At 38.7% G+C, this 23,237-nt stretch overlaps 1 protein-coding gene across 2 annotated transcripts; it reads right to left on the reverse strand.

Moving 5' to 3' along the window:
• Positions 1 to 1,328: 1,328 nt before the first annotated feature.
• Positions 1,329 to 15,689, reverse strand: CEP15 (centrosomal protein 15). Of its 2 annotated transcripts, none has more exons than XM_066244651.1 (5): positions 15,587 to 15,689; positions 14,186 to 14,266; positions 11,789 to 11,912; positions 3,954 to 4,028; positions 1,329 to 1,739 (listed from the first exon to the last, which is right to left on the reverse strand). In XM_066244651.1, exons 2-5 carry the CDS (start codon positions 14,236 to 14,238, stop codon positions 1,623 to 1,625), a joined length of 369 nt encoding a protein of 122 aa, XP_066100748.1. In that variant the 5' UTR covers positions 14,239 to 14,266; positions 15,587 to 15,689; the 3' UTR covers positions 1,329 to 1,622. The 2 variants fall into 2 exon arrangements, with proteins under 2 accessions (XP_066100748.1, XP_066100747.1); XM_066244650.1 differs by lacking the exon at positions 1,329 to 1,739 and adding an exon at positions 1,749 to 3,753.
• Positions 15,690 to 23,237: the final 7,548 nt, after the last annotated feature.

The raw sequence follows: 23,237 nt of genomic DNA on the forward strand, positions 1-23,237 counted from the left end.
ATCTCAACAAATGTTTAGCCTTTTTTTCACTTGACTAAAGAGAAATAAATTTCATATTGCTTCATTCACCTTCTTATGTGCATATGCTGAGAAAGATTGGATGTTAAAAAAAAAATCCTCATGTTCCTTTCTACTACATCTAAATCTGTTTACCAATTCAGAGCTGCTAAAAAGTGCTGTATTCTCCTGCTAAATCAACTGGATCACTAGAAACCAAACTGTAATGCAACAGGGAAGAAAAATTATCAATTTATTTTCGTGACAGAACATTCTTGAGAAAGTATAACATTTTCTAGTCTCAATGCCAGCCTTCTTTTTTCTCCCTTTCTGTCTTCCTTTTTTTAAAGGCATTTGGCTTTTAAGTCGACACTCTTTATAGTTATATAACAGTACTAATATTTTGTGACATTTTGTATTGTGACACTATAGATGAAATTGTCATCGGACTGACATTCTGTGCTGTTTATTCCTTAATTACAACTGTTAACACTGTGGAGAAGTATGCTAATCTGCCAGCACATATTATGAAAACAACGTTATTGTTATCCACACCAACACCCACTCAACAGGATATTACCAAGATGGTAGTTTAAAGGAACTTATCAGCACAATGGACATTTCAATGGTTGGTTTGTTTAGCTTGTCCTATTATCTTCTTTTAAAGACGCAAACCAGTTAGAAATAGAAAAGCGTTCATTGTAACACAGCATAGACTCCCTTTATTAGCAGTCGTCTCTATCATTAGAAAAGTTACAGTTTTTTGGAGTGTTCAAGCAGCAGTGTACTGAGGAATCTCTGCGCTGTTTAAGGTTGCGACCCAAAGCTTTCTGGCTGACAGTTGTTTCAGAAATAATAAAAACAGAAGGGAGAGGGAAGGGCAAGTTTAAAGATGAAAAGATGAGAGAGGAGTTGTTTGCATTCACAGGGTTGGCAAGTCAAAATCCAGTAACCATCCCCAGCTCTAACAGGGACCCTTTTTCAGAACTAACTCTGAGCCCTGCTGAAACTGGCTACTTACCAAACGCTTTATAGTTCGGTTGTTTCCTGCAGAACTTTTAGACATTTGATTATTTCTGAGGAACAAAATCCTCTGAATATATTTTCTGATAAATATTATTATACTCACAGTTAAGTGTCACTCTTTTCATCTATTAAAGAAACTAAAAGAATAGCAAACAACCACTTTGACCCTGTGCACAGCCTTGTTCCTATAATAAAATAATTGAAAAGTAAAGATTCTAGAAAATGTAAAATCAGAACTCATAACTGGTATTCACTGTTTAGATAAGAATGACCAAATGATTTTTGTTGAACAACACACACAATAGTCATTTAACAATTTATTTAATAAACAGTCCATCTTTCAGTATTAGTTTTTAACACTTGCATGGGTTTGACAGAAAGCAAATTCAGGCCCTGGAAATAGTAGCAGGTCTCTAAGGGATAGCTTGAGACTGGCCAGGAGTTTCCCAGGTCTCTACTGTCATGAAGGAGGTAATGGGACAATATGAATATATTCAATTCCTAAAATTCCTATGATGACCTGTATCTTCTTTAATATTCAGCTCTACTAAACAGGTTTTTTGAACTAGTATGTGAAGAAGTTATCACTGTGTCTTCTTTCAAATAGTATTTTCTGCTTCATTTTGATTTTCAATAACAATAGGATATGGTGCTCTTCCTAAAAGAAACTGTTCCCATTTGGGAATATATTCTTCTACTGATGCCCAGTAAAGAGTCTGGGGGAAAAAAAAAATCCAAAGTAAAAAATCATATCAAGCAATTGAACTTGGCTCTTCATAATAGTCTAAATGTTTATTCACTTAAATGTGCATGTGCGTGTACACACACACACATATATGTAGAATACACTTTCTCTACAGAATATTTTATGTTAATTTTAGAAAAAAATCTGGCTACTTACTAGTGTTAATTTTCTACTTTCTCAGTAAAACCAGGGCCTGGCAGAATTACAGGTTTTAGAATTTTATTGTGATTTTACACGCCCTCTTGTGGCCAACCTTGTGATTATTACCAGTAGTGTCATTTATGGCTGCCAAGTCATTAAATGTTTTTAATGTTCCAAATCATATCAAGTGATTACTCACACTATAATTATTACAATAAAATGATTAAACATGAATTGCTTTAAAATTAACATAAAAATATTTGACCTAGGATGAGATTAAGAACTGAAATATAACTAATATGTGATAGGGTAGGATTCAGAGGAATTGACCCCTTAATTGCATGGGGGAAACATTTTTAAAAATGACAAAACACTTGATATGACAAATTTTGATTTCCTTCCATTTTTTTGCATAACAAAAAATAATTCCAAGATGATCTAAGCATGTTTTCATTCAAACCCCGTGGAGGTTGAGGTGCTGTGTTCCTGGTCTCCCTCTGGTGCTCTCTGAGTGAGGGAAGCTCAGCCTCACTGCACCACGTGTGTGAGCTGTAATGGTTTCTGGGGTGACTGCCCCAAGGGGGCCAAAGAAGAGGAAGCTGCCAGAGGTTCTGTGCCACCAGAGGGCACTGATACAGTTCATCACTACCGCTCTCGCTTTGGGAAATGCAACCAAAGAATTAGGTAGCATTAAAAACACATAATGATTCACTCTGAGCATTAATAGGTTCATGGGTTCTGACAGTTGTAAATGGTGAGGGATTCTACATATCTATACATCCACGCATGTGGTCTGAGAAACAGCCTGACATACTTCAAATGAAGGCCATCCTGCTGTGCAAGACTGGCTAAGAAAAATACCACCTGAGGCCTGTGGTTGGGACTTTCTCCACCATTCACGGCTGGATTAACCCCTCTTGTGTGGGCGCTGTACAGGCCAGACGAAGGTATTGGAGAATTCAACAAAGAGAAAGGCATGTCCAGGGCACAACTTTGTATCAGAGTTTTTCTCTCCTTGATTGCCGGCTTTTTTTATTACTCTAGATGACACAGAAAATTGAGGGGCAGATTCTGAGCCTTTAAATTTTAGTCTATTCACATCCCTGGTTAGGTAGCAAGCAAAATTGTATTTGAAAAAGGTCATTAAAAATATCAAATTATTTTATATGTAGTAAATTTCCTTTCATCAAAAATACATTCATATGCCAAATATGATTTATTTTTGCTAACCATCTTCCCAATCTGTTCTTGACAAAAGCCACACTACACTGCATAAAATGCACTTAAATATTGGTTGAATTTCTGGTGAAGGAGTGAACTCTTGCTACATGTAATATCAGCTAACAGGAAAAGCACTTTGGATAGGTATATTGTCACCTTAATATTTAGTGCATGTTGTCTGTTAGGGTTTAACAGGATAATTGTTTCTGAGTGACTTGGTAAAAAGATACAGGATATTTATAAAATTTTCACTTGATAAAAACTTTTTAAAAGTCAAAAGACTGCCCTGGCCAGTTGGCTCAGTGGTATAGAGCATCGGCCTGGCGTGCAGGAGTCCCGGGTTCGATTCCCGGCCAGGGCACACAGGAGAAGCGCCCATCTGCTTCTCCACCTCTCCCCCTCTCCTTCCTCTCTCTCTCTTCCCCTCCTGCAGCCAAGGCTCCATTGGAGCAAAGTTGGCCCGGGCGCTGAGGATGGCTCTGTGGCCTCCGCCTCAGGCGCTAGAATGGCTCTGGTTGCAACAGAGCGACGCCCCAGATGGGCAGAGCATCGCCCCCTGGTGGGCATGCCGGGTGGATCCCGTTCGGGCGCATGCGGGAGTCTGACTGCCTCCCGGTTTCCAGCTTCAGAAAAATACAAACAAACAAAAAAAAAAGTCAAAATACTTATCAATTGCCTATGTCCACAGTATGGCTCTGTGGACATAGAAATATTAGATACATCTTGTTTATTTTAATTGAGTAAATCTGTATATACACACATAACCGCTCATTCATTTACAATGCTGGGTCTCTTCTTGTACATTCATTCCAAAGAATCTCACCTCAAGAGAAGCCACCTCAGGCAGTGGACGTGGGTGAGTCCGAGTCTGTAGAGACTTCTCTGTGGCTTCCATATCCTGTAACAGGCATCAGCATTTGACAACAACATGTACTTCCGTTGCATGCACAAGTGGCACCTGTCACGGCTGTAGCAATAGCCCACATCTCTCACCTCAGCTCTTTGGGTACAGCATGAAAGATGGAGGGCACTGAGGCGGGAGAGCTGAGCACTGCTTAATTAATCAGCTTCAAATACAGAATGTAGGGCTTCTTATTTTAAAATAAAAGGTGGGAAGTGGTACTTCTAAGTTCTGCTTTATCATTTTAAATAGTGTCAATAATTCTTACAAAAAAACTTCCTCTGAAACTGCTCAGAGTACCAACTTAACTCTAAAATCATTAAAAACAGACAGATGGATAAAATAGTCACATACTCAGATACTAAAAACAGTCAGCTACCCAGACCCATACTGTGCTAACCTCAAAAATAAAGAGACTGGTTCTATCTGGATCATGTGAGTGATACTGTATATGAATGACACATTTCACTTGTTCAGTATTCCACTTTAAAATTTTTATAACTAATGCAAATATCTCTCATATTTAAAAGGTCAGTAAGGTACCTCAGCACTTTGCAACAAGAACCTTTTCACTATAATATCTAGATTTTTAGTACTTGATTTCTAAGGTGGTCTTGGTAGCCAGTTTTATTGCTAGGTGGTACCTCACTCAGTGATGACATTCAAGCAGTGTGCTTTAATTCCAAGCTTAACTTGTAGATGTATTTTCTCTTATGGTTGTAGCAACACAGGGTAATTAAACTTAATTTGTATCCTGGGAAAGACTTGACCTTGGTGCAGGCATAAAGTTCATGCCCAGAAATGTAGGACCTTCAAAGTTGTTCCTGAAACATTGAGTTCTGTTTAAACTCACACTCCCCATGTCAGCACCTGTGTGGTCTTGTGCTTGCTCATATTTGTCAGGGTCAAAGGACTTGATTGAAGGCCATGAAAAATGTTGTCTCTCCTCTGAGCTTACCGATTTGATAAGAAAAAAGTTACCTGATCCATGACAAGCATTGGAGCGATCTAAGCCCAGGGTTGTTGGACAGACGGAGGGAGAAAGAAAAGGGCGTGGGAATGGGGTGTGAAGGAGCCAGCGCTGAGCAGGAGAAAAAAGACAGCAGATGGCAGCGGCGCAGAGCACGGAATGGGTGTGAAATGGAAAAGGGAAAAACAGGAAATTCCCTAAAGGGACTCCCCAAAGTTGCACAGCCATTAATGCACCTGCTGTCTCTATAGTAAGGTGATTTGAAGAGGAAAAGAAACATCACTTTGGGAAAGAAAACCCCCTCTTATTAGCATGCTGACCCCATCCCAGAAGTCTACATCTAAGACGTGTGCAAGAGCTTTGATGCTGATGCTACAGCAGATAGGGAAGAGCAACTCTTCTGTAATTACATTGAGATGTGACGAAGTCCTGAAAGAATTTTTTACTTTTATAAAACAAACTCCGTATTTCCCCTATGTATAAGATACACCTTGATTTTTGGCCCCAAAATTAAAAAAAAAAAATGTATTACATACCATTATTGAACTCAAGTTAATTTATTCATCATCAAATTTATACAGCTTCTCATCACTGTCAAAATTCCCATCCATTAGCTTGTCCTCATCTGTGTCTGATGACCAATCACTATCTTTAACAGTGAGTGCAAAAACAAGCGCGAAAAAGCGGGAAGTGCAAGTAAATATTTACAACCACTGTATAAAATGCACCCAGTTTTTAGACCCCGAATTTTTTGGAAAAGTGTGTCTTATACATGGGGAAGTGCGGTAGAATAAAACTACAACTCCAATTATACCACTATTCTAAGAACAATTATAAAGTTATTGTTAATGGTGTAATGTAGATGTCACTAGTACCTTTAGACAAGATTATAAACATTTTTCTTAAAGATCAGAACATAAATATACTGAGTATCAATGACAAAAGAGCAGATCTGCAACCAAAGGAGCAGGTACAAATGAGACACGTGGCTGGGTAGAGCAGGCCTGTGGTTAGTAACTTGGCTGTCACCTCTATAGCACTTCCACAGGAATTGTCACCCTACAGAGGCTTCTTCCTGAAGTGCGGTTTCACTTGCATAGATGTTTTGCTTACCTCTCTGGCTCCTTGTCTTTCTAGTTCGCTGGCTCCTTTTCTCTCTTTTATCTTACGTGTGGTCTTCCTTAAGATTTATGACATCTGTCATCATCTTTTTACTTTTTCTCTATCCAAAATTGTCTCCTCCCTAGCTTCAGCTGTTTGTGTAGAGGAAAGGAGTCCTTTTCTTTTTAGCCCTTATTTCTCAACCTAATAAAATGAAACTCATATTCTTGCCACCATAGATATTGAATGTATAGTGGTGGAATTCTATTCACCCAGATACCCTGTATCTTCAACTCTTCTAATTCCCTGACATTTGAAATTTCAAAGCTTCAGGGTATCTCCTCTAGCCTTTCTATGTCATCCCCAATGCTGTAGCCTTCTTTTTACACTTATTCATTCAATGATTACTTACTGAATACTTACTTGGACTTATGCCTAGACTATCTATCATTTTACTTCAATTCATACTGAGCATTGAATTGATTAGTTTTGCTAAAAACTACTTTAAATAGGTCCTTACCTGGGTTAAAAAAAGAAAATAATTGATACCCACTACACAGAGGATGAATATGAAGTCCTTAGCCTGACTGAAAAATTTCTTTGACTAGATGCTGCCAGAGGAAAGGACTAGCAATTACATTTGAAACAATGTTTTATATTTGTGATGAAATTCATTTAATAACATTTTATTTAATAGATTTCACTTGATTTTATTAAAAGTGTTTACTAGAGGCCCTGGCCGGTTGGCTCAGTGGTAGAGCGTCGGCCTGGCGTGCAGGAGTCCCGGGTTCGATTCCTGGCCAGGGCACACAGGAGAAGCGCCCATCTGCTTCTCCACCCCTCCCCCTCTCCTTCCTCCCTGTCTCTCTCTTCCCCTCCCGCAGCCAAGGCTCCATTGGAGCAAGGATGGCCCGGGCGCTGGGGATGGCTCTGTGGCCTCTGCCTCAGGTGCTAGAAAGGCTCTGGATGCAACAGAGCGACGCCCCGGATGGGCAGAGCATCGCCCCCTGGTGGGCATGCAGGGTGGATCCCAGTCGGGCGCATGCGGGAGTCTGTCTGACTGCCTCCCGGTTTCCAGCTTCAGAAAAATACAAAAAAAAAAAAAAAAAAAAGTGTTTACTAGAAAAATTTACATACACATGTGGCACACATTGTATTTCTGTTGCACAGCACAACTTAGATTTACCAATTTATATGAATTCTGGAAATCAGAGGAACATACCAAATCATACCTCAAAAATGCAACTAGCAATATCTGGACTCCGGGAAACTATAGAACAAATTATCTGGTCTCTTCAACAAAGAAATTAAAAGGACAAGGGACCTTTTAGAGACTTAGGACTCCTAGCAATCAAGTACAAATTGAATTTCATTTGGTCCTGATTCAAACAATGTAAAAAACATGTTTATAAGATAGGGAAATTTGAGGAATTATTGCTAATTTCTTAGATTGATAATGATATTGTGATTTGGCTTAAAATAGTTATCTTTTAGTGAAAAACACTCAAATAATATAATATGCTGAAATATTTGCAGATGAAACAATGCAATTGTTGAAGCTATCTTGAAGATTAGCTTCAAGATAATCCTAAGGGGTGGCCCTGGCCAGTTGGTTCAGCGATAGAGTGTCGGCCGGGCGTGTGGAAGTCCTAGGTATGATTCCCGACCAGGGCACACAGGAGAGGCACCCATCTGCTTCTCCACCCCTCCCCCTCTCCTTCCTCTCTGTCTCTCTCTTCCCCTCCCGCAGCCAAGGCTCCATGGGAGCAAAGTTGGCCCAGGCGCTAAGGAAGGCTCCATGTAGAATGGCTCCGGTTGCAGCCGAGCATCACCCCCTGGTGGGCATGCCGGGTGGATTCCGGTCCAGCACATGCAGGAGTCTGTCTGCCTGCCCCCCATCCCCTGCCTTCTCACTTTGGAAAAATACAAAAAAAAATAATGATAATCTAAGGGGCTGAAGCTGGAGGAGAAGTATGAATGAAACACAACTGGCTGTGTTTGGAGAATTAGTGTATCAGGGTGATAAGCACATGTAAATACATTCTTCTAGTGCTTCTTCTACACAAGTCTGAAATTTTTCATAACAAATCCCAAGCTTCCAGTGTGTGAGGGTGAAAATGTTACATAGTGGCAGGGGTCAGCAGCCTGTATGAATGAGTTGACTCATGATTAGGAAAAGTCAAACCAGCACCGAACTCATGGACTGAGATCTTATTCCCCCTCCTTCCCAACCCAGCAATGTGTATCTCCCCATACATGTCTAGAGTGAGCCCAGCTGTGACTGGGCTGGGTTTAATCTTTTAATCTGCTGGAGGTGTGATTTCTGGGATAGAAAAGATAAGATACTAAAGCATGAGTTACTGGGTCATTGGTACAAGGAACACTTAAGCATTCATTACACTTACTCTTCATTGCCTTAGAGAAAGTGAAGAGGAATGGCACACACATGGGCCTGCACGTCACTGGCCACCCTGGGTGGCAGGCAGTGTGCTGAATGCACTGTCTGACTGCCACCTGCCAGGCGAAGGCTTCCAGGACATCAAGAATGTGCAGTAGCACTGTCCCATTCATTCCCACCCCGGAGTGTTTGTACACCTTCATCACAAGACGACATTCATTACCACAGAACTGCCCTTTTTGGGTAAAACTAAGTTTTCTGGGGATAAAAGTGGGAAATATTCATTGAAACCAAATCCTCTTTACAAATATATACCAACTATGCTTATGTTTATAAAAGGCAGATGAAGTTCACCTTATTAATACTAACAGAAAAATCACTCAGCCTCTTTTCAAAGTCCACTGTCTGTTACAATATTTACTGAAACCTCCACTGTGAGTTTTCTTCACTGCTTATATTCATGTTTGTTCTTTTACTAATATGTTTGAATCTCTGAAGTGATTAGTCTCTTCCTAGTACTCCTCTTTAAAAAATATTCTTTCATATTCTTGCTAATTTATTTTTGCAATTGCATTTAGAGAAATTTTATTGGGTATGATACACACTTTGCTGGGATTTCATTAAATCTAAAAATAAAACTTTGTGAAAGCTGACTTTAGAAGAACAATACTCCCTAGTCAGGATTAAGGCATGTATCTCCACTTAAATCTCCCACTGAAATGTAATCACTTTTTTATACAAATCTAGCATACCCCTTGTTAAGAGCATTCCCATGAATTTTATAATTTTATTGCTAATGTGAAAGTGAACTCTTATATTTTCCAGCTGTAAATGTAGGATTGCCATTAATTTTGTTTACCTTCTATCCCTTAATTTTGCTCAACTCAATACACTAGTATTAAAACAATTTTGGCTTCTCTTAGTATATAGTCATAGCATTTTAAAATGCTAGTGTTGTACCTTCCTTTCCAAAAGTTAAAGCTCAGTCCCTTTTAGTGTTTATAGTACTGACCAGAACATCTAAATAAAATCAAATAATGGTGATGATATAGGGCATCCTTATTTTGTTACTACAATCTTTCTAGGAATGCTTTCAAGAGTTAATGGAACCATTTTTGAAGCACGTTCTGCACTTAAGTATATATCCTGATATAACTCAACCTTTTCTAGACAAGGGTTATTGGATGTAGTTATGGTTTCCTCATCTCTACATGAAGGAAGTAGAGAAGATTTGTGGTTTTCACAGGTCCTTAGAGCCACAGGAGAGCTGGCAAAAAAAGGGCTAATTTAGATGACAATCTAATTTAATCTATATGCATTTTAACGTCTCTCCCAATACAAAATTTTGTAGTCAAGTCCTATAATTTTACTTTCACAATGACTTATTAAAATTATTTCCAAAGATAAAAAATTATGAGAGAAAGCAGAATAAAAAATTGCATATACAACTATTCAAAATATGTAAAACAAAGACAGGGAAGAGACAGCATCTGTATCTGAGATATAATAGGTGCTCAATAAATGTTTATTAAAAGACTGTAAGAAAACATACAAAAATATATTAATTCCTAGAAAGACAGGATGAGGAAGTTATTTCATCTTTGCTCTTTCAAGTTTTTTGCAGTGCGAATATATCACTTTGATAATCAGGGGAAAAATACTCTATCACTCTGGTTTCTGATGACTATGAAATGGTTCATTATTTTCCTTCTAGATATGATGAAGTTATTTTCTAGTTACTATTAAATCCAATCTCTCCATTCTCAAAATCACATTGCATCTTAATAGCAAATGAATCCTTCTTAAATACACACTCATATGTTTATTACATAAGTCTTAAATTTTTTTTGCTCAAACACTTTTAGTACTATATTATCTCTACATATTGGGTCTCAACTTACTCATTTGATCTCCCAATACATTTTCAGCTTTTTCCTGTGACTTTCCAAGCTAGATAGCTCATGGCCCCCTGAACACTAATAGGCCACTCATTCTTTTACACTTATTCCTAGAATAGGAGTGCTGAGTATTCTATATGACTTAATGTTTGATCATATAAAGTTTCATATTTTATGTATGACAACCTTACTTCATCAACTAAGCCTGTTAACTACTTAAGGTCAAGAACTCTGATTTATACTTATTTTGTTGTCATCACTTTCTAGCCAGAACCAGCTAAATAGTAAGAACCCTCTGGCCATTCATTAAATACTTGCTCATTAAAAGATACTTGAGAAACAAATACTACCTTACTGATTGCATATAAGGAGCACCCGAGCCTTCAAGCCTCCTAATTTAGTTTTTCTGACTTTTCATAGCAAATTCCAGATTATCCTATATATTTCCATTTAAAAATAAATATTGCAAACACCATTGGGCAAGTAAGACATATGGCAATATAGAATGCTTTGGTAGCACTATGGCTGTGACTTAAATTACTGTGGATCAAACTGCCAGAAGCTGAGAAGATAAATGAATTTTCCTCTTCCTTTATCCTCTAGTGAAGACAGAAGATAACTACATCATGCCTATCGATGAAAATATTTAACAATAAAAAACTGAAAACACTTCTTTATAACTTAAATAATATAGCCTTACTACCAAATGTTTTAGTCATAGGATCTCTTGGAAGCTTGACTGGAAGCAACTTTTAGGGTTTTAATTATGGATGAAGCCATACAATTCTGGAAGCAAAGTATAGCAAGCAGCCAAAAATGTTACACATATGATTTTACTCCAAGTGGGCAAATTGGCCAAATGGTGAGGCCCTGCGCAATCACACACTTTGACCACCCCCTCCATCACCATCGTAAGGGATCTTGAAAATCTGTCACCTTAGATATGAATTCTGTGTGTTGACTGTAACCCCACTACGGCAAAATCAAGTTCTTGTTTTTATGATGTTAAACAGTTTTGAGGTACATATAAACACAATATAGGTACTTTATGGTATTTCAGGATCTCCCTACAAATAAAAGAAGATGAAAGCTGGAAAGCTACATCTTGTATTTATTACTTATTGCACAAAATGGGGCCTTAAAATTCCTTCTGTAGTCATCAATCTTCTGGTTGATTGAAAACATTTAGCTTAAGAAAACCACTTTTTTTTTCATTTAAAAAATAAAAATCCATACTTATCTAGATAACGGATCTAAAAAACAGATAATGCTTCATTAATTCTATTTATTATTCATGACAAAGACAATATATAAATCAAAATTACAAAATTCACTTAAAACCTTTTTGCAAGGTGGAAAAAGTCTTTATATTCAAGTCATGGAAACTTACCTTTAAAAGACTAAGGTTCCTCTTAAAAGCAGTCTCAGCTGCTTGAATCTGAGATGCCTTTTCCTTGTTTTGATCTACCAATTTGCTCTTCATTTGTTGAAGTAACTTTAATCTTTGTGCTACTCTAGAAAAAAATGAAGATTATTCTATATCAAGTTTTTTTAAAAGGAGACATTTTATTGCTTGACCAATATAAAACATTCACTTTTTCATTGTACTTCACATTAGGTTCAACCTATTTGGAAAGTCAATTGGTACGTCAATTAATAAGACAGTGAGAGACACTTAGGTAGTTCAATAAGTCTGAATCTGGATAAAATTGTTTTAATTATCATTAACATATATATTATAAGTACATGCTTTTGTCTTTTTTTTTTAAGTCTCTCTGGTCTTCTGAAATTATTTTTAAATGTTGAAAATATGTTTTAATTTTTGGTGAAAATGCAAACTGTAATACACATCCCTTTGTACACATACCTCCACACACACACATCCATCTAACTTGCTATATGAAACCTTCTGCTTAACACTTCAATACACTTGAATCTCATGTTACACATTTAGAATTGTGCTAAACTTCCATATGTTTGAAGAAGCAATAAAAATAAGTTTTTCCTCTTTTTTTCAAGAGAAAGATGGTGGTTCCATAGATGAATGAGAGGCTGTGTGTATGTATGCATACTCACCACAAGGTAAAACAGTAATTGAAGAAAGATGTAAAAAGTTGTAAGTGAATTTTCAAACTACTTTGTTGTATATAATATACTTTAAAACTTTCTCACTGGCCTGACCTCTGGTGGCGCAGTGGATAAAGTGTCGACCTGGGAATGCTGAGGATGCCAGTTCAAAACTCTGCACTTGTCTGGTCAAGGCATATATGGGAGTTGATGCTTCCTGCTCCTCCCTCCTTTCTCTCTCTCTCTCTCTCTCTCTCTCTCCCTCTCTCCCTCCCTTCCTCCCTCCTCTCTAAAAATGAATAAATAAAAAAAATTAAAAAAAAAACTTTCTCACTGGACCAATGCTCATATGACAAGTTTGGTCCTCTTGAATGATTACTAAGTAAATATGTCAGATGATAGAAAATACGTAAGTGGCATATATAATAGTCTAAGCATTTCCCAAATAGTTGTGGAGATTCTAAAGAAATGCTGTTTCATAGGGCTGTTATTGAGAGTAGGACTAAAATTTGATATTTCAACAGTCATTTTTATAATTAAAATATCTTAAAAGGCCAAGGAAGAGGGCCCAGTAATTCATTAGAAGAAAAGGAAAGCATGAGAGCGCACAGCCAGAGGTGCAGAAGGGCTAATACCAAATCTAAGTGCAAAGTGGCTATATAATTGCAGGGCCTAGTGCAAAATGAAAACGTGAGGCCCCTTGGTACAAAACTATTAGGAATGATAAGAGTGCAACATTAGAGCATTAAACCAAGTGCAGGGCCTGTGGCTGCACAGGGTACATCCCCTGAAGCTGGCCCAGGGGAGAGGCTTGGAGAAGTCCATTAAATGTCAGTGCGGCCCTGGCCGGTTGGCTCAGCGGTAGAGCGTCGGCCTAGCATGCGGAGGACCCGGGTTCGATTCCCGGCCAGGGCACACAGGAGAAGCACTCATTTGCTTCTCCACCCCTCCGCCGCGCTTTCCTCTCTGTCTCTCTCTTCCCCTCCCGCAGCCAAGGCTCCATTGGAGCAAAGATGGCCCAGGTGCTGGGGATGGCTCTGTGGCCTCAGCCTCAGGCGCTAGAGTGGCTCTGGTCGCAACATGGCGACACCCAGGATGGGCAGAGCATCGCCCCCTGGTGGGCAGAGCATCGCCCCTGGTGGGTTTGCCGGGTGGATCCCGGTCGGGCGCATGCGGGAGTCTGTCTGACTGTCTCTCCCTGTTTCCAGCTTCAGAAAAAATGAAGAAAAAAAAAATGTCAGTGTGTAGCCTAGAAAGGGTGAGAGGAAGGGTGAAATTTTCTAGATATTAGTAACAAAAGTAAAAACATAATTAAACCTTTTAATCTTTGTTATTCTTAAGAGACAATGACATTCCCTGAGACCAAAATCTCGCAAGTGTCAGAAAGTTAAAATGACACACTTTCAGATTTTTAAGTCTTCCTGTGCACAAAATGTTTGACTAATAAAGTCAGGGCAATGAACCCTTTGAGTAGTGAGATATTTTCATGCTCACTGATCCCCACGAGTGAGTTTTTTTTCAAAAAATGAAATTAGTTCCAGTTTGTTTTATTAACTAAAAATCATGTTTGATAATCAATTTATGGAAACAAGAAGAAACATACATTTGTCATCATAGTACAGTTGTACTCTGGGTGGTCATGAGGCACAAGGACATACATGAATGTTTGTACTACTCAAAGGGTTAATACATTTAGATTTGGCCTTTTTAAAAAACTTACATTTCTTCATGACTCTTAGAAAGGCGAATTTCTTGAGCAAACAAGGAAGTCATCTTCAGTTAAAGCTGCCTTATAAGCTTTCTGCAAAATAATAAAAACATTTAAAGTTACTTCTACCATGTCTTAAGGTTCTCAACTTTTGATCATTTTATTACTTGATCCCATTGATTCTCTCAGAAGAGAGAAAACTTGAGATGTAATAATGTATGAAACATTTTTATTTCCAATGCATAGCTGTTCTTATGCCAGATGCATCTAAGAATAGTGAATCAGGTAGATTCAACACATTTCATATTTCCCCTCCCCCTCCACCCCACACTTTAACCTTAAGCAGAATTTAAAACAAACAAGCAGCTGGTACTAAGATTAGTAAACAGTTTATTGACTCAACAAAAAGAAAAATATCTACTCTGTAAAATTCAACACAGGAACACCATCCCTCATGCACATCACACACACACACTGAGAGAAAAAGGCAAACAAGTGTGAGAACCAACTGGATATTCGTGGTCTTCCCTTTATTGGAAGACTTCCCAGTACTACCATCTCTTTTCCAAATAGGAAAGTATTTTTTATGTGTAACTGGGGGGGAAGCACCATTGGTCCCGTCACCTTCCCCTGACTGCCCAGGACTCGCACTCGGGAAGTCTGGGATGCACGTTTTCAAAGGACATGAGCAAGGTCACTTGGCTTGGCTAAAAAGCCCTGGCCAATTTAGAAAGAGGTCTAGAGAAGTGCTCTGAAGGATCGGAGCCTTAAGGCAGAATCATCTGACACGGTATAAAACTTGAAGGTGCCTGCCTGGAAAGACAGGAATGAATTACTTCCTGGAACGAAGCCCTGGCTTTTCTAAGTTTTATGAAATGAAACACTGTTAATCGCCCAGGCGTCCCGCGCTGATGGAGAGGCTGAGCTCTTCGTTCAGCACAAACGCAGAGTGCAGGGCGCCGGGCCAGCCGAGACCGCACGTGTGGCCCGCGCTCCGCGGGTTTCCTCCTCCAGGCAGCCCTGTCTTGACGCCAGCACCGAGGACAGCGGTCGCTCACTGGGTCCACAGCAAGGATCGAATTACAGATATTTTCCGCTCAAATTCCCGCAGGCCAATTCTTGCTACCTCCCTCCCCGTTTCCAGGGCAGCATCAAGGAAGTCTCAGGAAGTTTATCCACGGTAACTCCTTTTCTGTGAGCCTGCCATCAACACTTCAGACAAACCCACACGCACTCTTGCCTTCTGAACCCGAGAGCATAACCGGCTGAGTCAGGAACCTTCCAATCATCCCAGGTCCCGCTGACACCCAGAGGACTCACGAGCTTTGTTCATCATCCCAGCTCTCCCCCGTGAACATCGTCCCCACCGGCCCTGCAAGGTACCTGCGCTGCCTGAGAAAGTGACGCACCCACCCGCTAACGATTCTGTGGGAGCTCCATCACCGACGAGCCCCGCTGGGACCTCTTCCGGGAAAGCGAGCAGTCTGCGCAGAGTCTGGGTCTCAGCGTGGACAAGGGCGGGGCCACGCTGCCATATCTGCGCATGCGCGACTTGAAGTGATGTCATGGGTGTTATAAAAAGGCCTCTGAAGCCCAGATAGTAAAGCTGCGCTTTTCTGCTACTCTGAGGACTGCTCTCCTGTAGCTGGTTATTAAGAACCTCGGGGAAACTGCATTTGTTGGTAGCTAAATTTCAAGGCCTTTTAAAATGAGACCTGAATGTGTTCAAAAGCTTTCAGAGAGTGAAGTTGATTTGGGGTTTTTTGTTTGTTTTTAAAGGAATCTTTTTTTTTTCTTTTTTTTTTTTTTTTTTTTTAAGATTTTATTCACTTTAGAGAGAGGAGAGAGGAAAGAGAAAGACAGAAGGTGGGGGAGGAGCAGGAAGCATCAACTCCCATATGTACCTTGACTGGGCAAGCCCAGGGTTTTGAACCGGTGACCTGAGGGTTCCAGATGGATGCTTTATCCCAGGGGTCCCCAAACTTTTTACGCAGGAGGCCAGTTCACTGTCACTCAGACCATTGGAGGGCCGGACTATAAAAAAAACTATGAACAAATCCCTATGCACATTGCACATATCTTATTTTAAAGTAAAAAAACAAAACGGGAACAAATACAATATTTAAAATAAAGAACAAGTAAATTTAAATCAACAAACTGACCAGTATTTCAATGGGGACTATGCTCCTCTCACTGACCACCAATGAAAGAGGTGCCCCTTCCGGAAGTGCGGTGGGGGCCAGATAAATGGCCTCAGGGGGCCGCATGCGGCCCGTAGTTTGGGGACCCCTGCTTTATCCACTGCGCCATCCACTGATTTGTTAAAAGCTAGAATGTCACTGTGGAATGTGGATGTGAGAAAAAACTCTTCCAAGTAGTCCCATGTGTTTGAATGGACTTTGAACTCAGTGGAAGCACTTGACTTTGGAGACTTTCAAGCTGAGTGGCGCGCTGAGCAGAGCAGCAGAGCCCCTGCCCACCAGTAGCTCACACAGAGGAGCAGCAGTATGGATTGTTCACCATCTTTAGTTTGTGTATCGGTTGCTGTATTTACCTGGATTAGCTCTTCATTGAGTCCCCACTATGCCTGATGAGATAGGTACCATTATTCTCACTGGACAGAGAGGAAACAAGCTTGGTTGTTTATTTAGTCATGGTTTGAAGTCAGCGGAACCTTTATTAAATTTTCCACAGCCCTCAGGACACCCACTTGAGAACCATTCCTTAGTGCTGTAAAGTGCATCCTTAAGCATCCTTTTTGCCTTACAAATAACTTAGTGAGTTATGTGGTACCGTCCTTAAATTACAGAAGAAGAAACTGAGGTTCAAGAGAGGTAAAGTTGTTTTCTTCCTAAAAGTTTCGAGTTGGTAAAAGGTAAAAAGGTAGAGCTCCAACTCAGGGTTCTTGTCTTCTTTTCCTCCCAAAATATCTGCATAAAACTTAGCTCCTGCTTGGGGACTATGGCACTTCCTGTTTCCTTTGCTCGGAAAACCCCTTCCTTAGATGCTTACACAGACACAGTTTCTAGCCTTTCAGAGCTGTCTCCTTATAAAAGCAGCCCTTGCACCTTCTTCGTACGACAGTACCTCCACCAATTCTCTCTCCGTCCTCTTCACCTGCTTTGTTTTCCCCACAGTACATACTATTCCACAGGTCATATAGTTACTTGTTCATTTGTTTACCAATGTACCCTTACTAGAATGTGAATACCCTAAGAACAAGTTTTCCTTCTTAGGAGAAAATTTGGATCTTTACATTTTTATTATTTATTTAAATTAAATCTATTGGGGTGACATAGGTTAATAAAATTGTATAGGCTTCAAGTATACACTTCTGTTATATATTATCTGTACATTGCATTGTGTACCCACCACCCCAAATGAACCCTTCTCTTGTCACCATATATTTGAGCTCTTTACTACTCCCCAAACCTTCTTCCCTCTGGTCTGGGTCTTTAAGTTTTTGAGCAACAGGTATTTTTGTCTCTTTTATTTGCTTTTGTGTCCTCAGCAACTAGAACTGCCTCACATGTAAGTGCTCTGTAAATATATTTTGGATAAATGAATGAAATAATTCCCCGATTGAAATTTCATCATAACGTCAGAGAATTCTGTCTTTGGGTCATAGGAACTTTGACTTAGCTGTTCCACAGTTTTACTTAGAAAAGATAAAAAATAGACCCCTGACTGATCCTGTGTTCTAAGAATGAAATAGAGGTTATAGGGCATTCTTGTTTATCGTTTATGTAAGTTTACACATAAGGACTTTTCTTAATTTGGTAATGAGTTGCATGAAATAGGGAACTGAAAGAGAACACATTAAACATTTGTATATTGCTTGAAACACCTCCCTGCCTTGGAAATTTTCATGCAGGTTTTAGGAGAACAATTGTCAGGAATACCCGAGACACTTAGAGGTTATTTACATAGTGATCATTTTACAGCCTCCCAGAAAAGTACCTACTCTCTACTTAAAGATCCGTTGTGATGGCTCCCCTCCTCAAGTCACATCCCACAGGTGAACCTTTTTGTGGGACTCAGAGCTAGGGAGGAAGACTGCCTGGCAGTTACAGTCTATAACTGTACAGCTTCTGGATTTATTAGGTAAATTGGGGTACTTCCTGGGGTGGGTATTCATGGTCTGCTCTGCAAATTATTGCAACCTTTTAAGTAACACCTGGTCCACTGTGGAGCACTCTGTAAGTGTGTAGTGAAGTTAATATTTCCTAACTTTAGACTAGTTCTGTGCACCAACTCACTATCAATTTCCTTTTAACCTCATTATTGGTAAATTACTGTGTCATTTAGTCATAATTTCTATAAGAATATATTTATTAAAAATAAGATGTAGTCTCTGTTCTCAGAACCTAGAATCTGGCTGGGTTCTTAAAGTATACAAAAAACAAACAAACAAAAAACAAACCCAAAAGCTAGAGGATGACAGTTGATATTTATTGCATGTATATTCTGTACTAGGCACACCAGTACAGAATTAACCTTGCCTAATCCTTTAACAACCCTGTGAGCAAAGGTACTGAACTCTTACTATCCCTATTTTTAGCTGAGAAAACAGAGGCTTAGAGAAGTGCTAATAAATGACCCCCGCTTGTTTGGTGTTAGTAGTCAAGTAATTATATATGCTATATTGAGACTGTGCAATTAAAAAGTAGCATGCAGACAACAAGGGCGCCACAGAAGAAAGAGTACTGTGAGTTGGAATTGTCTGGACAGCATTTTAGGATACTGAGTAGCTGATTTTAAAAACAGGGTCGGATTTGGAGGTCTGTCTTTGTAACAGTTTTGCAGGGAGCAGGAGAGTAGAGTGTGAAGTCTTCCAAGTGAAGGGGGTAGTGTGCACAGAAGTGTGTACATGAGACTACATCTGGGGTGAGGGCCAGTGTGAAGGAAGCATTGAGAAGAATATTTTGTCCTCATTTCCCCTAGTTTTGAAGATTTCATTTCTTGTGTCAGAGAACTTTAAAAATAAAGATTTGACAGTAATAAGGAGGAATTATTGGAGAAGGTGAGAATAGAAGTGAGGACAGAAAAAAAAAGAAGAGAGGACAGAAAAAAAAAAGCTTCAGGGTGAAAGAGGAAGGACAGCTTTATAGAGTAAGAAATAAAAAAATTTCAGAATCTTTGACAATTTCAGTGACTCCAAATTACTACCAGTAAATAATGTTATAATTTATAGAGTCCTTTTCTAGAGCCTTTTTAGACCTCCTTTGGGTTTCCTCTGGGTAGACAATTACTAAGAAAATTTTAAAAAATCATACCTGGAATGGAGTTAGTTTATCTTTCTGTTTCAGGAAATCACAGGTGAAATTTGGTAAAGGGGTCTAATACCCTGTACTGCTTTTCTTCACTTTAAAATAAAATCATTGCAATTTGACCATTTTCCATAGTTAAAGAAACTGTCCATTTTGCTGTGGAAAAATATTCCACACAAAGATTTTTTTTTTTTTAATGAGAGGAGAGGTGGCAAAGAGACAGACTCCTGCATGCACCCCAACCAGGATCCACCCAGCAAGCCCACTAGGAGATGATGATCTGCCCATCTGGGGCCATTGCTCTGTTGCTCAGCAACCAAGCCATTTTTCAGCACCTGAGGTGGTAGCCATGGAGCCATCCTCAGTGCCTGAGGCCAACTTGCTTGAATCAATCAATCCATGGCTGCAGGAGGAGAAGAGAAAGAGAGAGAGAGTGAGAAGGGAAGGGGTGGTGTAGAGAAGTAAATGGTTGCTTCTCCTGTGTGCCCTGACTGGGAATCAAACCCAGGACATCCTCATGCCAGGATGACGCTCTACCACTGAGCTAATTGGTCAGGGCCAGAATATATCTGAAATGCTTTAAATTGGACCAGATACTTCTTTAGGATCTTTTGTCAATGAATCAGCTTTCAATCTAGGTCCAATCAAATAAAACTCTGCAGCAGGAGGAACCATTATCACAGCTGGTACCAACACTGCAGACATTCTTGGCCAAGCGAACAAGGCCATACTGATAAACCCATGTGCAATCCTAAAGATTTCCAGGCAGAATTTGCATATTCCTTTTCTTTTTGAGAGAGCAATTTAAAAACCTTACTAGTTCTAAAAGTTACTTAAGAAAACATTAGCATTTTCAAATTAAAGTCACACATGATAATTCCTGGCAAATCATTTGTATGTTGTATACACAGTAAATATGTATACTTTTTTACTTCCCAAATATCAGTAATTTAAAGCTCGCACATCCTTTTGTTTTAAACAGACACCCTTCTGTGTATAATTTATACAGGTGTGTGTGTGTGTGTGAGAGAGAGAGAGAGAGAGAGAGAGAGAGCACGTATGTGCACAAAATTCCATCTCTTTGACTTCCCAGCTGCTTTCATTACATTCATCAGTCTCTGTAACTGTTTAACTCAGCCTTTTGTAAAAAAAAAATTTATTGATTGATTTTAGAGAGAGGAGAGAGAGAGAGAAAGAGAGAGAAGAGAGAGAGAAAGGGGTAGGGAAGGGAAGAGGAGCAAGAAGCATCAACTCCTAGTAGTTGCCCCTTGCATGTGCCCCAACCGGGCAAGCCCAGGGTTTCAAGCACAGGACCTCAGTGTTCCTGGTCAATGCTCTATCCACTATGCCACCACAGGTCAGACAGGCTTTTCTTGAAGTAAGAATTTTCTCTGTCATAGCCTTTGTGCCTGATTATTTTCTTCATGTTTTTTTTTTCCTTTTACACATATAGTTCTGTAATAACTTTATCATTAGCCCACTATTGAGTAAGCAATTAAAAACTCTAAATGCATACTTGACTACTTGGTCAGCATTGACTTCTGCCATTCTCAGACTTTTGTAACGCACTGCAACTATGTCAGTCATCTTTATCATTCTTGTTTGCCACTTGAAAACTTGTATATAATTTCCTTTGAAAGAACAAGAGTTGCTGTTTTACTGCATTGCAAGTTCTTTGTTTCAGGATCTAATGATGTGTAAAAATATTGTTGGAAAGGCTGTTGTGGTTTTAATGCATTTGGAATAGATAATTAAAAAAAAATTCATGTCCTTCATACAAATGAGAACAGTGTGAGAAAATGTTTTACCTAACTTACTTTTTTTTAAAACATTTCATGTGAATATGTCTTGTTTTCAAATCTGATTTTATTTTTCTCCTAGATATTCCTTTGCCTTGCTTTTCAGTAATGACTTTCTTAAATTGAAAGCTGAGCAATTAGTCTTACAAACTTCTTCAAATTTGGATTAAAATGTCACTTTCATGTAAGAAAATTAAAATATTTAGTTTAATATACATTTGGGATTTAACTAATTTCAATAATCATATTTTTCAGTGGTAAAAAATAATTTTTGAATATCTTTATATATGGGTCTGCTTTTCTTAAGCTATAAGAAAAGTATAAATAGGAGGCCATAGATATAAACTGCAAATTTATTATATTTAAACTTTAATGTATTTCCCCAAGTCCAAATGAGTATAAGATTGCTCATAGGGTTGTTTGTACATTGAAAACTAATGTTTTAATTAGATTAAATGTGAGCCTCACTTTTTAGTCAACCTAAACTACCTCCAGCTGGTGTCATAAAATGTCAATAATATGGACCTGGAAAAATTAGATAAAGTAATTATTTTACAGTTTTGTTGTCTGAAGAGTATTTTTTATACAAAATAAGGGTAAAACACGTTAGCTTATGGGCCCAAAATTTGAAGAAGAATAGTAGAGGGGAAAGAAATGGATTCATTTTAACTCTAGATGGCAGTTAAACACAGCTAACAAAGACTGACTTGTTTGAAATACAGAAACAATAAAAGAGTAAAACACATACACATTCTGTTCAGTTATATAATCCAGTTAATTGTATTCTCAAAATGACGCCTTGGATTGATATTACTAAATAAACATATATAATATGTAATTACCCACAAGTGGAATAAATAGTGTAGGCTTGTCACTGCAAACTTTTTTTGGCTGGTAATATGGCATACACCTGTGCAATGCTTTGTATTGCTCGTATTTTGTCATTTTTACTAGCATTTAATTCTGTGTAGTTTCATTTTATGCACAATTATTTACCAATATCCATTCAAACCATATGCCATTGGGAAAACTATTACATATTTAATGTCTTGAAATTTTTAAATATAAGAAAAACTATTTTCATGAAGGAATGCATTCTATAAGAATCCATTCCAAATCTGGGATAGATATCTGTGCATATACATTTGGGATTGCTTTTACTTTACTTTGCTATACATTTAAAAATGTATTTTACATGTAAATAGTTAATTCACAGTGTTAGCTTGTTTCTTTTTGGGTACCAAAATTATGTTTCTGATAATATTTATAAGGGAAAGGAAAATCTTGTCAGATCATACTGTGTTCTCATCTCAGGGTCTCAGCAGTTTGAATAGACTGTCTTTCTATAGACGTGTAAAGAGTAGCCACCTCTGGTTTATGATTTCTAAGACAAAGAGAACTTAAAGTATACCTAATTACTCTTCCAATTTGTCAGGTGGCTTAGAAAAAGATATGATATTAAAAAAATTTTATTGCCGATTTTATATAAAATATCAAAATCCCTTTGAGAGTACTTATTTGATAGACTTTTTTTCCTTTCTTGTATTTAGTAATTAATGCCCTGAGTCTATTTCCAAACAATGGGCATAGGCAGCAGCTGATGCCCAGAGCCAAGGTCCTGCCATAAATAATTACACAGGCCGTTTACAGTCCTTCCTGGTTATCTGCAGGGAACTGGTTCCAGAATGCCCTGTGGATACCAAAATCTGTAAATGCTCAAGTTTCTCCTATAAAATGGGTGAAACAAGGCAAGTAGTCAGCCCTCTGAATCCTCGGATTCCCACTTGTAGATTCTGTTTTGTATCTGCAGTTGGTTGTATACTGGGATGCAAATCCCATGGATACAGAAAGCCAGCTGCAGTTTCAAAATCTTGTAGGCCTTGCACAGTGAAGTTGTGTCTGTCAGCCACAAAGCTGGAGAGGCTCAGATCCTGGAGTAGCATTTACTTTCTGAGTTGGTGGAATAAATGTTGAGTAGACTCTCCAAAAGAAGTA

Source organism: Saccopteryx bilineata, chromosome 10 (assembly GCF_036850765.1).
Source record: "Saccopteryx bilineata isolate mSacBil1 chromosome 10, mSacBil1_pri_phased_curated, whole genome shotgun sequence".
NCBI classification, from domain to species: Eukaryota; Metazoa; Chordata; class Mammalia; order Chiroptera; family Emballonuridae; genus Saccopteryx; species Saccopteryx bilineata.

Bases quoted from the DNA above. Each gene is read 5' to 3' on its own strand.
- CEP15 (XM_066244650.1), bottom strand. From the start codon at position 14,238: ATGACTTCCTTGTTTGCTCAAGAAATTCGCCTTTCTAAGAGTCATGAA. The intron at 11,913-14,185 runs GTAAGTTTTTTA...ATTTTTTTCTAG, and splicing joins TCTAAGAGTCATGAAGAAAT to AGTAGCACAAAGATTAAAGT. The intron at 3,754-3,953 runs GTGAGATTCTTT...ATTTTTCTGAAG, and splicing joins CTGAGGTGGCTTCTCTTGAG to CTGGAAACCGGGAGGCAGTC.